The sequence below is a fragment of the Bos grunniens genome, chromosome 13, assembly GCF_055505025.1.
Source record: "Bos grunniens cultivar Pamir isolate PY7600 chromosome 13, Bosgru_T2T1.0, whole genome shotgun sequence".
NCBI classification, from domain to species: domain Eukaryota; kingdom Metazoa; phylum Chordata; class Mammalia; order Artiodactyla; family Bovidae; genus Bos; species Bos grunniens.
The window spans coordinates 71,725,467-71,739,072 of NC_141177.1; the positions used below are offsets into that span (position 1 = coordinate 71,725,467).

The 13,606-nt window shown below is 42.2% G+C and overlaps 1 protein-coding gene across 15 annotated transcripts in view; it reads left to right on the top strand.

Moving 5' to 3' along the window:
• DHTKD1 (dehydrogenase E1 and transketolase domain containing 1) overlaps positions 1–12,816 on the top strand; it is a 44,292-nt gene extending 31,476 nt beyond the window's left edge. For 5 of the 15 annotated variants that reach the window (XR_015139910.1, XR_015139911.1, XM_086334928.1 and 2 more), the window contains 6 exons: positions 1,451–1,557; positions 3,474–3,638; positions 7,190–7,272; positions 7,814–7,983; positions 9,628–9,713; positions 10,799–12,816. Coding sequence is in view for 8 of the 15 variants with exons in the window: in XM_086334928.1 (XP_086191054.1) it covers positions 1,451–1,557; positions 3,474–3,638; positions 7,190–7,272; positions 7,814–7,983; positions 9,628–9,713; positions 10,799–10,903 (716 nt within the window). In the remaining 7 variants the exon portion in view is untranslated. Of the gene's footprint in view, positions 1–1,391; positions 1,558–3,473; positions 3,639–7,189; positions 7,273–7,813; positions 7,984–9,627; positions 9,714–10,798 lie in introns of those variants that run through there. The other 10 variants (XM_086334926.1, XM_086334922.1, XM_086334930.1 and 7 more) reach the window with 5 other exon arrangements.
• The last annotated feature ends 790 nt before the right edge of the window (positions 12,817–13,606 follow it).

Consider the following 13,606-nt stretch of genomic DNA (forward strand, 5'->3'; position numbering starts at 1 on the left):
TGTGTTGAGTAACTACAGCATGAATAACAAGCAGGCAGTGGTGACACAGTGAGGACTTGTGATTAGAATGAATGTGTGTGTCAGTTGCTCATTCATGTCCGACTCTTGTGACCCCGTGGACACCCCACTAGGCTCCTCTGTCCATGGGATTCTCCAGGCAAGAAAACTGGAGTGGCTTGCCATTCCCTTCTCCAGGGGATCTTCCCAACCCAGGGATTGAATCTGGGTCTCCTGCATTGCAGGTGGACTCTACTATCTGAGCCACCAGGGAAGCGTGATTAGAATGAATGACAGTCTTGAAAAGCTGCTCCCCACAGCCCAGGGTCACACAAGTATCTCAGAGTTGGAAGTTGTGCATCTTACTAGGTTTAATCATCACTTACAAAAGCAGTGCCCGCTCATTGTAGAGATTCCAAGTATATTAAGTGCAAGTCTGAGTCTCCCCCGAGACCCTCCCCCCATTTTCTGGGGGAACCACTTATGGATTTTGTGTGCACACCTCAGGCCCTTCTCATGGTTGCTTCTCTGTAACTTTGTGGTCCTGACGAAGAAAAGAGGCTTGAGGAGACTGGACTTTGCCATGTCCAGAGACTCTTCTAAACAGCCTGCTTCTCTTGTTTTGGATCTCGGATTCTAGGGCTCAGTAGTTGTGGCACATGGGCTTAGTTGCCCTGAGGCATGTGGAATCTTCCTGGACCAGGGATTGAACCCTTGTCCTCTGCATTGGAAGGGGGATTGTTAACCACTGGACTGTAGAGAAAGTCACTACGTTTTTTTTTTTACCTGGCAATCTGCATTGAGCAAGTCTGTCTATATCATTTTTCCAATGGCATTTGCTCACTTCTTGTCTCTGTGTCACATTTTGGTACTTGCCATATTTTAAGCTTTTGCATTATTAGTATATTTGGGATGGTGATTTGTGATCAGTGATCTTTGATGTCACTGTTGTGAAAAGACTGATTGCTGAAGGCTCAGATGATGGTTAGCAGTTTTTAGCAAGAAGTTTCTTTTGATTAAGGTATGTGCGTGGTTTTTTCAGTCACGGTGCTCTTGCACATTTGCTAGACTGTGGTTTAGTGTAAATATGAATTTTACACACAGTGGGAAACCAAACAACTCATGCGACTCAATTTACTTCAGAGTCCTGGGCTGGAACCTGCAATATCTTGGAGGTTTGTCTGTATTTTCCTCCTAAGGAGAAAGCACGTGCATTGAAAATGCTTTTGAGGGGGTCCAGCAGCAGGAAATGGCAACCCACTCCAGTGTTCTTGCCTGGAGAATCCCAGGGACGGGGGAGCCTGGTGGCCTGCCGTCTACGGGGTCGCACAGAGTCGGACACGACTGAAGCGACTCAGCAGCAGCAGCAAACTAACAGGTGTCTTCCTGCCCAGTCACCTAGGGTGGTCTGGCACCTGCATTGCAGGTTCTCACGCCCACCGCTGCTTTACAGGCGAGGCCAAGTGGCTCCTCCAGAGCGGCATTGTGGTCCTCCTTCCCCACGGGTACGACGGGGCTGGACCGGAGCACTCATCTTGTCGAATAGAGCGTTTCTTGCAGGTATGTCCACTGCCTTCTAGATTCCAAGGAATGTTTTCCCTGCTTCCTAGGTGCTCTGAAATAGAACTGCCTCCTGCAGACACTCCTGAATGTGAACCTTGGACTGTAATAAGACATCGTAGTATTTGAATGAAACAGATCTAATGCAATGTCAGTCAATATTTCTTGGAATACAATGCTTCAAGCATGTTAGTATCATGATTTCATGGCAGTGAAAGTTCTTCTTATGCAGCAAATATCAGTAGCTTCTGAGTCAAGCTGATCATTGGAATCATCTAAGGAGCCTTTTATAAACAGAGATACAGGGACCAAGGGCTTCCCAGGTGGCTCAGTGGTAAAGAATCTTCCTGCCAATGCAGGAGCCACAAGAGATGAAGGTTCTGTCCCTAAGCTGGGAAGACCCTCTGGTAGAGGAAATGGCAACCCACTCCAGTATTCTTGCCTGGAAAATCCCATGGACAGAGCTGCCTGGTGGGCTGCAGTCCATGGGATTGCAAAGAGTCAGATGTGACTGAGTGACTGAGCACACACACAGGCATTAGGACCAAGCTGAGATCTAAGAAGTGATAGTATTTTTATAAAATGATTCATGACTGTTAAAAATTTGAAGTAACAACCCAGAAATTACCATTATCTTTTGGTAAGAATCATTACCAATGCCACTTAATGCATATTACTTCCTAATATTTTATTATAAAAAATTTCAAGCATAAAGAAAAGGTGGAAAAATTTTACAGAGAATATTCATGTGCCCACTTGCTACATTCTGCCATTAATGTTTTATTTTAATGTTTTATCATGTATCTATTCATCCGTCATTCCTCTATCTGTAAATCCATGTAATTTTTGCATGTATTTGAAAGTAAATGAAGATGTCAGTACACATCGCCCTAAGTATGTGCATATCAGTAATTATTTTAGCATGCATGCAGATAAAATATATATAAAGGTGATAGGTAGATAAAACAGTAGATAGATAAATGCATATAACTGTTTGGTTGGTAAAGACAGATAAATAATTTCATAAAAATTAGATTACAGAAATAAATTGCAAGTAAATTAAAAGAATTGAGTGTGAAATACAAAACTGTAATTTTTCAAAGAAGTTTAGGAAATGAGTACGCAAAAGATACAATTTGGGAGTCATCAGTTTTGTTTTTGTTTTTGGGCATGCAGCCCGGCTTGTAGGATCTTAGTTACCTGACCAGGGATCAAACCCAGGCCCTAGCAGTGAAAGCACCCAGTACTAACTGATAAACTGCCAGGGAATTCCTCTCCACTGCTTCTTGACTGGGGTTAGAAGACATGCCTCCACTTTCTGTCCCAGCAGAGTCTTCTGAGAGTTCCTTCCTCATTCTCAGCATTTCAACCTTGTTAGCTGTTTTTATTCTTGTCTATAAAACAAACTATCCTTGCATTTATTTCATCAGGAGAGTGAGATTCAGACAGTGCATCCTTCCAACATATTCACTCCACAGGCATCAAAGTCTGTATTTTTCAAAAAGTCCCTTCCAGATGCTTCTTTTTAAAATTTTAATTATTTTTGGCCATGCCACACAGCTTGTGGGATATTAGTACCCCAAGCAGGGATTGAACCTGTGCCCTAAACAGTGAAAGCACTGAGTCCTGACCACTGGATCATCAGGGATTTCCCCCTCTTAAGATGCTTCTTGCAGCCCACAGTGTTTGGAAAGAACCACGTTAGAACACACAGACTCGGCAGATGGGAGCCATCAGCCCTCTCCTGGTGAATTCTTCATGGGTCATACATTTACCTTCTGGTCTTCTTCTGTGAGGAAGAGACACATCTCCTCTCCATCTTGTGGAGATGCCTGGTTTCCCTTAGCATAGCCTGTGCCCTTGGGATGGAGTGAGCTGACTTGACTGTCGGCTCCTTCCTCTCACTTCCCTCCCAGATGTGTGACAGCACAGAGGAGGGTGTGGATGGGGACACTGTGAACATGTGCGTGGCTCACCCCACCACGCCCGCCCAGTACTTCCACCTGCTCCGGAGACAGATGATTCGGAACTTCAGGAAGCCCCTCATCCTTGTTTCTCCGAAGACACTGCTCAGACTCCCCGTAAGTAGAAAAAGCTGAAAGCTGGTTTGTCAGTCTTTCTCCTCTGGCCATATTTTCCCCTGCATTTCCCTCTCTTGTATATCTGGTTACAGTTCTAAATAATAGAAGTGTCTCTTTAGTTTTAGTTGGCCATGCTGCTGTGTCTCTCTTTTTTTAACCTTTCAAGAATAACTAGAAATCCAGGTCGCTTGCAGTTTCATTGTTGTGAAGGACAGGCATAGCAGATGTTATCACCCTGGAATCCCAGCCTGCGCAGAAATAATCTTTTAGAAAACATTTCAAAGTCCAAATGGTGTCAGCACTGCTATGTTTATAGTCACAAGTTGGGAATTTAAAGTACTTTGATGAAAACAAGTGGTTTTATTCATTGACTTTGTGTGTGTGTGTGTGTTTGTGTGTGTAGCAGAGTTTTATTAAAGTGAAAAGGGACAGAGAAAGGTTCTGACATAGACATCAGAAGGGGGATGGAGAGTGCCCCCTTACTGACTTTTATTTAGACTTTTTTGGTGAAATGATTTATCACAGGTAGACTCCCTTTCGAACATTGCAACAATATAAATTATCTACTTCCTGGCTTCACAAGGGTACATTTTCTCTTGATTTACCCTAAGTGTTAAGCGCACAAATGGTTTTTAAATCACACAAATATGCTAGTTTTCAAGGGGCAGAATTCCTGTGGTCATGTATGGATGTGAGAGTTGGACTGTGAAGAAGGCTGAGCGCTGAAGAATTGATGCTTTTGAACTGTGGTGTTGGAGAAGACTCTTGAGAGTCCCTTGGACTGCAAGAGATCCAACCAGTCCATTCTGAAGGAGATCTGCCCTGGGATTTCTTTGGAAGGACTGATGCTGAAGCTGAAACTCCAGTACTTTGGCCACCTCATGCGAAGAGTTGACTCATTGGAAAAGACTCTGATGCTGGGAGGGATTGGGGGCAGGAGGAGAAGGGGACGACAGAGGATGAGATAGCTGGATGGCATCACTGACTCGATGGACGTGAGTCTGAGTGAACTCTGGGAATTGGTGATGGACAGGGAGGCCTGGCGTGCTGCAATTCGTGGGGTCGCGAAGAGTCGGACACGACCGAGCGACTGAACTGAACTGAAGCATGTATTTATCCCATCTGCTATCATTTTTTTCAGTTTTGTATGAGAGTCTGAATTAGAATCAAATGTTCATGTTTATTGGGATGCCATTGGTGAGGTGGACTGTGTCGTTCAGGACTTGGCTGTATGAGACTGTTGTGTGCTTCTCACCAAGGTCAGAGAGTGTGTGTTTGGAAGTGATGGGTGTTGAGAGAAGCTGCCAGGGATTTGGCTTCACAGTTGTCTTTTTCGGTGGTTTCCAGCATTTGGAGGGGAGTGAGGTGACCCTTGGTCTCACTGTTGGTTGTGGGCACTGGAGCTCTCCCAGAGTGAGCACCCGCTTGTGTGTGGAGCTCCAGACACCTCACCTGTCCCAGCCCAGCCTCAGGGGTCAATAATGAGGGAATGCTTCTCAGCTTCTTTCACCAATGGCAGCAGTTCATTTGTTTGGTCTACTTGTTCTCTCTGAGAACAACCCTGTGTGTTTTGAGGTGGCTTAAGGAACATCACGGAACATTTGAGACAAGTGAATGCAATCCCTTTCTTTCTTCCATTTTTTGCTTGTTTGGTTTTTGGCCATTACATGTGGCATGCAGCATCTTAGTTCTCTGACTAGGGATTGAAACTGAGCCCCCTGCTTTGGGATCACATGGTCTTAACCACTGGACCGCCAGGGAAGTCCCTTTATGCTGTCTTTCTGATGGGGCTCTCTTGACACTGATATTTGAAATATCAATGTGAAAGGGGCCACGTCAAAATGTAAAGTTACTATAGTTTATTTCTAAGAATTATATACATCTGTGATTCTTGAACCCAACTTTCATTGTATCCCTAAGGTTGTCATCTGCTCCCTCTCTCATACCTAAAAGGAGACTAATGATATTAAATATATTTTATATATATATATATTATTAGGTATTGAGTGAACTGTTAAAAGTTTTACTGAGAATTTCTTTTGCTGTTTGAAATTGAGAATAAGAATTCATTTTCTGGCCCTAATGCTCCACCCCTCTCCCCAGGTCTAATATACAGTTTATTAAACAAATAAGTGAAGCCTTCCTTGGGGAATTTAAAAAATACCAACAGCTAGTCTATAGATTTTAAAATGAAAAACTATGCTTATTAAGTCATCAAATATCTTCATTAGACACGTAAGTCCTTTTGTTAGTGGAAAGTCAGCAGTACCAGTACTGAAATCTGATTTCTTCCTGAAAATTGGTACAGTGATCTAGCAGAATATAATATACACAGCCAACCCTCTCCATGCATGGCCTACTCAGAGGTGACTTGCCATGTGGCAGACATGACTCAGAGGTACACCTGTCAAGTGGTACCAAAACCCCACACCAGTTTGGTACATGACTCTGAACTCCAGTTCCTTTTCATTCCTGCTATAGGAAGTGGGGACTGACAAAGGACTCTGGTTCAGAAAGGAGAAAGATTGCCTCCTGTTATGTAGCCAGAGTGTCCCCTTTAGGGTTTCCCAGGTAATGCTAGTGGTAAAGAACCCACTTGCCAAGGACGGAGACTTAAGAGACTTGGGTTCAATCCCTGGGTCAGGAAGATCCCCTGGAGGATGGCATGGCAACCCACTCCACTGTTCTTGCCTGGAGAATCCCATAGACAGAAGAGCCTAGTGGGCTACAGTCCATTAGGGTCACAGAGTTGGACACAACTGAGGTACTTAGCAATAGCTAATATAAATTTTTTAGATTATATCACAATATTCCAGCATTTAGATGGCTGTCCTCAATGACCTCAACTAAATGTCATATACTCAGCTGGGACTAGACTATAAGGAAACTAACTTAGATGACAGCAGAAAAGATCAAATCCTTCACCTTGGGCTTCATCAGTTTTCTACTTTAAGTTCTTTATAAGTATTTATTTTGGGATCTTGGTTCCCTGACCAGGGATTGAAACCCAGGCCCTTGGCACTGAAAGTGCTGAGTCCTAACCACAGGACCGCCAGGCAATTCCCAACAAGTATATATTTAAATTGAGCTCAATAATAAAATTTCTTTTCACAATATCCATATATTGTTCTGATTGATGTTTATGTTTATAAATTATCATCAAAATCCTAAAGACAGAAATAATTGCACTACCTTAGCTATGCTGGCTTACAATACAAATTCTATATAGTGTTTCTGATTCCCACAGATTAAGGCAGATTTTTAATTGATAATCCAGTTGAGTCATCAAACAGAAATTCTAATTGTTAAAATTTTATCATGGCACCGGACAAAAAGGTAATAGTCTGTAACTTCAGAGAAACAATTTTACCTTGAAGTATGCAGAACAGATACTTTTGAGAAAGATACTATGTTTATCAGTACATATGTTTACTTATAGCCCCAGGAGAGAATTTTGACACTAGTTCTTGGAAAGATCCCTTGTAAGTAAAAGCATCTTCAACTCCTGTCCATTGGTTGATAGATTTGTGTCTTTTTCTCCCCCTCCTTAGGCAGCTGTATCAACTCTTCAGGAAATGGCACCAGGAACAACATTCAAACCGGTCATTGGAGATTCATCTGTGGATCCAAAAAAGTAATCTGAAGTGGAGCTCTATTTTCATACTCTGCAGTGGATTTGTGACAAGTGGGAAAACTAGTTCGTGTTAAGTGAACCAAATGACCCTAATCTCTATTCTGAAACATAAGTCCTTTAAGTCTATGGTGTAGGAGTTAGATTATACACACAAGAGTGAATTTTGGAGTATATGTTACTAAAGGTTTCCCACTGCATAGCATGACTGAACCCCACTACAGCACCCCCACTGCTTCAGAGGCAAAGCATTTTAATCTCTGTGGTCCCTCCTTTCTTCTGCTACAATTCTTACCTTAAAAAAAAAAATTATTTAAAAATTTATTTTGGCTTCTCAGGTCTTAGTTGCAGCACACGGGATCTTTAGTTTCAGCAGACGAACTCTTAGTTGCCACATGTGAGACCTAGTTCCCTGGCCAGGGGTGGAACCTGGTCCCCTGCATTGGGAGCATGGAGTCTCAGCACTGGACCACCAGGGCAATCCCTACAATTCTTATTTTAAGATACTTCTCCCCCACCCAGTTGTCCCTTTTCTGCCCAACAGGGTTAAGAGTCTGGTGTTCTGCTGTGGCAAACATTTCTATGCCCTGATGAAGCAAAGAGAATCCTTGGAGGCCAGGAAGCATGACTTTGCCATCATCCGAATAGAAGAACTCTGTCCTTTCCCACTGGATTCGCTGCAGCAAGAGATGAGCAAATACAAACACGTTAGAGGTAAAGAGTCCTTCTTGTTCAGCTCTTTGTTTTTAAGATACCTGAAATGTATTTGGAATATCTCAAATGAAAAACTGGTACAGGGGAAGTGAGAGTTACTAGAAAGTTACCTCTCATGGAATCTGGAGATGTGAAAATAGGTCAGCTAAAGCCAATGTCTCCATGTCTTTTCTGGTGTCCCTTTCAGTCTCCCTCCCTCTCATATGACATCTAATTTCTTGAGTTTGGAGGAATGTGTACTGTCAATGCTATACTATCATTTATGATAAATCCAGTATGATTGTAAAAGAAAGGCCTTTTCAGCCAGTGGGGCTGGAATAATTGGATATCTATATGCACCCACACAGAAATTAACTCAAAGTAGATCACAGACCTAAATGTAAAGCTATAAAATTTCTAGAATAAAATGGATGAAAATTTTTATGACCTTGGGTTAGGCAAAAAGTTCTTAGACATAATACCAAAAGCACGTTCCAGAAAAGAAAAACTGGATTTTACCAAAATGAAAAACTTCTGCACTGTGAAAGGCACTGCAAAGAATATAAAAAAGACAAGCTGAAAGCTAGGAGAAAATATTTTTAAGTATACGTATCTGACAAAGGAGTCTCCAGAATGTTTCAAGAGCTCTGAAAACTCAACAGTGAGAAAACGTATAATCCAGTTTTTCAAAAGGTGCAAAAGAATTGAACTGGCATTTTACCAAAGAACTACATGGCAAATAACCATATGAAAGGATCCTCAACATAATCAGTGATAGAGAAATGCAAATTAAGCTAAAGTGAGATATGACTACATACCAATTCAAATAACTAAAAGGGAAACAAAACAATATGAAGGACTGATAATGATGCAGGACAACTGGTACCCTCAATCACTGCTGGGGGGGATACAGACTGGTCCATCCAGTCACTCTGGAAAACAGTTTGTCAGTTTCTCATGCAGTTACACACAGAGTTACTGTACCACCCAGCAGTCCCACTCCTAGGTATTTACCCAAGAGAAAGGAAAAATCCGTGTGTGAATGTCAATAGAAAGCTCTATTCATAATTTCCCCAAACTGGAAATGATTCGAACATCCTTCAACTGGTGAAGGATGTGCATCTCTACAATATCTTAATCCTCAGCAATGAAAGAGAGTGAACTATTGCGGTTGGCAAAATCACCGATGGATTTTGCTAATTCATGGAAGCCAGACCCAAAAGGCTGGCTGTGTGATTCCATTTATCTGCTTGATCTGGAAAAGGCAGAACTTTGTGGATAGAGAAAAGATCAGTGATTGCTGGAGGCTAGGGGTGGGAGGAAGAGTTGAGTATAAAGGACAGAATGAGGGGATATTTGGGATTGAGAGGATTGTTCTATATCATTGTGGTGATGTGGTGATGGTGATGGATATATGACTATGCATTTCTCAAAAAAAAAAAGATAACACTGTGCCATATTAGAAAGGTATGTATTGAGGATATATGTGTGTGTGTGTATGTATGTGCATATATATATGTATATGTATGTATATATACATATATAGATAGCATGTATGATATGTGTATGTATGTGCACACACATACATATTGTGTGTTTTTGTGTGTGTAGTATGTTGTATATACATTTACTCGCTGTACTGAGATGAAATTTCTTCTATTATAGATGTTATCTGGAGTCAAGAGGAGCCTCAGAACATGGGTCCTTGGTTTTTTGTTTCTCCAAGGTTTGAGAAGCAGCTGGCCTGCAAGGTAACAGCTCTTCCTTGCAGTGTTTTGTGTGTGTCCCATTTCCTCTGGAGTGCCAACAAATAGGTTTATCCCCTATTATCAGTCCAAAGTTCTATAAAGATAAACTAAAATATAAAATCTAGTTTTAGGCTCCTCTTTCAGACTAAACTTCTGAGTGTTCAGCAAGTTGTGTATGTGTACCTACTAGTATTATGTTAAAAAAACAAAACAAAAACATTGATTATACTCAAAAAGGTAGAAGACCTACCTGTTGGCTACCTTTCTCATTAGCCTACTCAGCATTCTTGTCCCAAAGATTAGTAACCAAGCCCCAGGGGAGAAGAGCCATGAGCTGGCTTGTTTTACAATAACACTTATTCCAGGCCCACCTGCAAGGCTGGTAAACATCAAAGGCCAAGTTCTTAGTTATGTTTTAGGAAGATAAACCCAAGAGAAGAACAATCATGCTTGCTTCTGTTTGTCTTTCTATTCTGCTTTGTTTAGAACTCAAGTTACTTGATATCAGCTTCAGTTCAGTTCAGTCGCTCAGTCATGTCCCACTCTTTGCAACCCCATGAACTGTAGCACGTCAGGCCTCCCTGTCCATCACCAACTCCTGGAATTTACCGAAACTCAAGTCCATTGAGTCAGTGATGCCATCTAACCATCTCATCCTCTGCCGTCCCCTTCTCCTCCTGCCCTCAATCTTTCCCAGCATCAGGATCTTTTCAAATGAGTCAGCTCTTGGCATCAGGTGGCCAAAGCACTGGAGTTTCAGCTTCAACATCAGATACCAGCTTACGAGGCTCCAATCATTTTCACCTGTGAATAGTTCTAAATTAGAAAACCCTACAGCTAAAACCAAGTAACAGTTACCTAAGAACAGGACAAATTCCTGAATGTGTTTCATCTTATCATGCCTGGAATTTAGTTTTCAGTTGTGACATAGATCTCCCTGTAATCTAGTTTATGTCACTCATTACTTTCTAAAAGGGTGATTTATGGTTAAACAACTTAAGAGAAATACAGTCGTGTCCCTGGGCAAGCTAAGCAGAGGTCTGATCAAGTTCAAATGTCATTTTATTTCTTTTCTGTTTCCACAATAGCTCCGTCTTGTGAGCCGACCCGCGTTGCCTGTACCGGCTGTGGGAATCGGCACCATTCACCTACAGCAGCATGAAGAAATCCTCACTAAGACCTTCAACCCATGACGTCCTTTGAAGAAACACTACTTCCTTATAAGAAAACTGCCATAAAAAGAAAGGCTTGTCTCCTCCACTCGCTAGGTACCATGAAAAGATTGTATTCCTAGAAGACATTGAGACTGATGAGGGTGGAGGAGAGGTAAATCTAGAATACATGGAACAGCCAAAGGAATTGTTCTTTGAGACATGAATCCCACAAGTCACTTTCCTGCTTAAATGTGCCATATGTTAGTTATATTGTTTTAGATCAGAGTGAGTTGTAGAACTGGGTCCTGAACCAGATGTCTTTAGACTTTCCTCTTTCTAATTAACTGTATGTACCCAGGAAAAGTTCTTGAGCATGAATTTATTGCTTCAAGAATCCCATGGACAGAGGAGCCTGGGGGGTTACAGTCCATAGGGTCACAAAGAGTCTGACATGGCTGAAGTGATTTGCAGTTTTCTTTTTTGGGGTTGATCAGGTCACTATTGAAACACAACACACATGCCAGGGGAAGTCCAAGGACAGCTCTGGAACAGGGGAAGACCCCAACAGTTCCCTATACACGTACACCCAGGCATATAGTGTGAGCCAGGGTCCCACTGCTGTATTTCCTCCAGATTTTCTTAATGTGTGTCACTTTCATGAATCTTCCCTTCTTTATTCAAAGTCCTTGAGTACCTATATTTTAATTTTATGTCATCTCTGGTGCTGCTTTCCAGCTACTGTGAAAAATGTTTTATCAAACACTATAGCAAAACTGTATTATTCCTGATTTGTATTCTTCAGGAACACTATTTTACCCATTATCCTTAAGTATTGGTCCTATTAAATATAAACCTCTGGGTGTAGGATCCTTAGCACATTATTATTGAATTGTAGCTACAGTGAAATTGATTGGTGGTCTACTTTGCCATAGTATCTTTTTTGTCCCCCTTAATCTTGCCGCAATACCTTAATATTTTTAATTAACTCTGGGCGGTGTCTGATATGGGGATTTCAGCCACTGGTTGATCAGCCTCACCTCTAAAAGTCCCTGCTGTCATATGATGTATATTTGTGGCACTTAAGGATCACTTTGATAGCGGGAACTTCCCAGTGTTAGGTGCTTCAGGGACTTCTAGAGATCACCAATCTATTGCCTTATTCGGAAATTGTGCTTAGTACTGGAGAGTATAACTAAACATCAGCAAACTTCCTAGCTTTATATGGCTTGGTGCTGCAGAAACCACCATATACCATTCTTGTGCCATAATACTGTTTTCTCAGAAATGGGAGAGTACCTGAGGCCCTGGAATACCCTCTCCACTTTTACTGGCAACTGTCAGTGTCTTTTAGAATCAATGTGTAGGTTGTTCAAGCCACAGCAGTAGATTAGTGATTCACATCATAAATCATGTAACTTAGTACCATGAATGTCAACCAATAAAACCACAAGGATCTATTTAATAAGAATGGTTATCAATGTTGTATATTAAACTAGAAAAAAAATAAAAGCACAGGGTCATCTTTTTTTCAGATCTTTTGATTTCTTGAGTTAAAATATTTCAAAAGTCTAAGCACAAAATTAGATGGAAGACTAGTTTTTTTAATTTAGATCTTTCCAAATGTCTTAACTTTACACCTCCTAAGTCTGTTTCTTGTTAATCTCCAAGTTGAGCCATGAGATATATCTTCTATATCTTAACCTTCTTACTCTCAATTATCACTGCAACATGCATCATTATTTTGAATTACCTTGCAGGAAGGGACTGTTAGTTCTCCGTAGCAAGATGCCAAACCAGTTAATTTTGGAAGACATTTTATTAAAGTATATTGCTTTAGCATTGCTCCCCTGCATCTTCTCTGACTCATATGAAGAACCAGCTATAATGGAACAAAAATAAGAAATGATCCTGAAAGAGTAGAATGGTGTTTCCTCAATAAATAGTTTATTGAACACCTGTTGCAATATGGCGTTTTTCTTGACATTAGAAACACTTGCAAGTTAAAGATAAACCGTGTTGTTCATTGTCCTCGTTAAGAAGTAGGAGGAACTAAAATTTGGGTTAGCAGATTGCTAAGATTATCTGCTTTCCTTTACACTATGCAGTCCACGAAGGGACAAAAGAGACTAGACAAGGCAGACAAGGATCTGGGGCGGGGGTGTGGGGGTGGGGGCGCTATCCAGTGGTTAAAACTCCGCATTCCAAGGCAGGGGGCGAAGTTCCATGTATGGTTGGGGAATTGAGATCCCTCAAGCTGCTCAGGAAGGCCATAGTAGAAGAGTGAAAAGTTCACAAGTTCTATTAACTACAGACAAATTTCTGAAAACGTCCCAGCAGTTCCAGTAAGATGGAAGCAAAATAAAGTTTTTTTGGGTCATGCGGGCTCTGGAGGCATCTCGGCTCCAGTTCTGGGGATCGAACCCGTCCTGCACTCCTGGGGCGGTCGCTCGGGTTGTGTCCTGACTCTAACCCCCGGGCCTCCTGGGGGTCGAGGTCAAGGAGACAGCCCTTGCTGGACCCTGCGTTCAGAAAGGTGCTCACAGCGGAAAGACCGGGCAGCCTGGCCCCTTAGAGGGTCGCACCTCCTGTGCTCCGCAGAAGGACGCCCACGCCGGCGGTGGTCATGACAACGAGGCCGACGTCATCTGCGCAGGCGGCCTAAAGCCAGGCTGTCGTCAGAGGGTGGGGCTTGGGGGGGGGGTGCGACAACGCGGGTCACGTGGGAAGGGGCGGAGCCTGCGC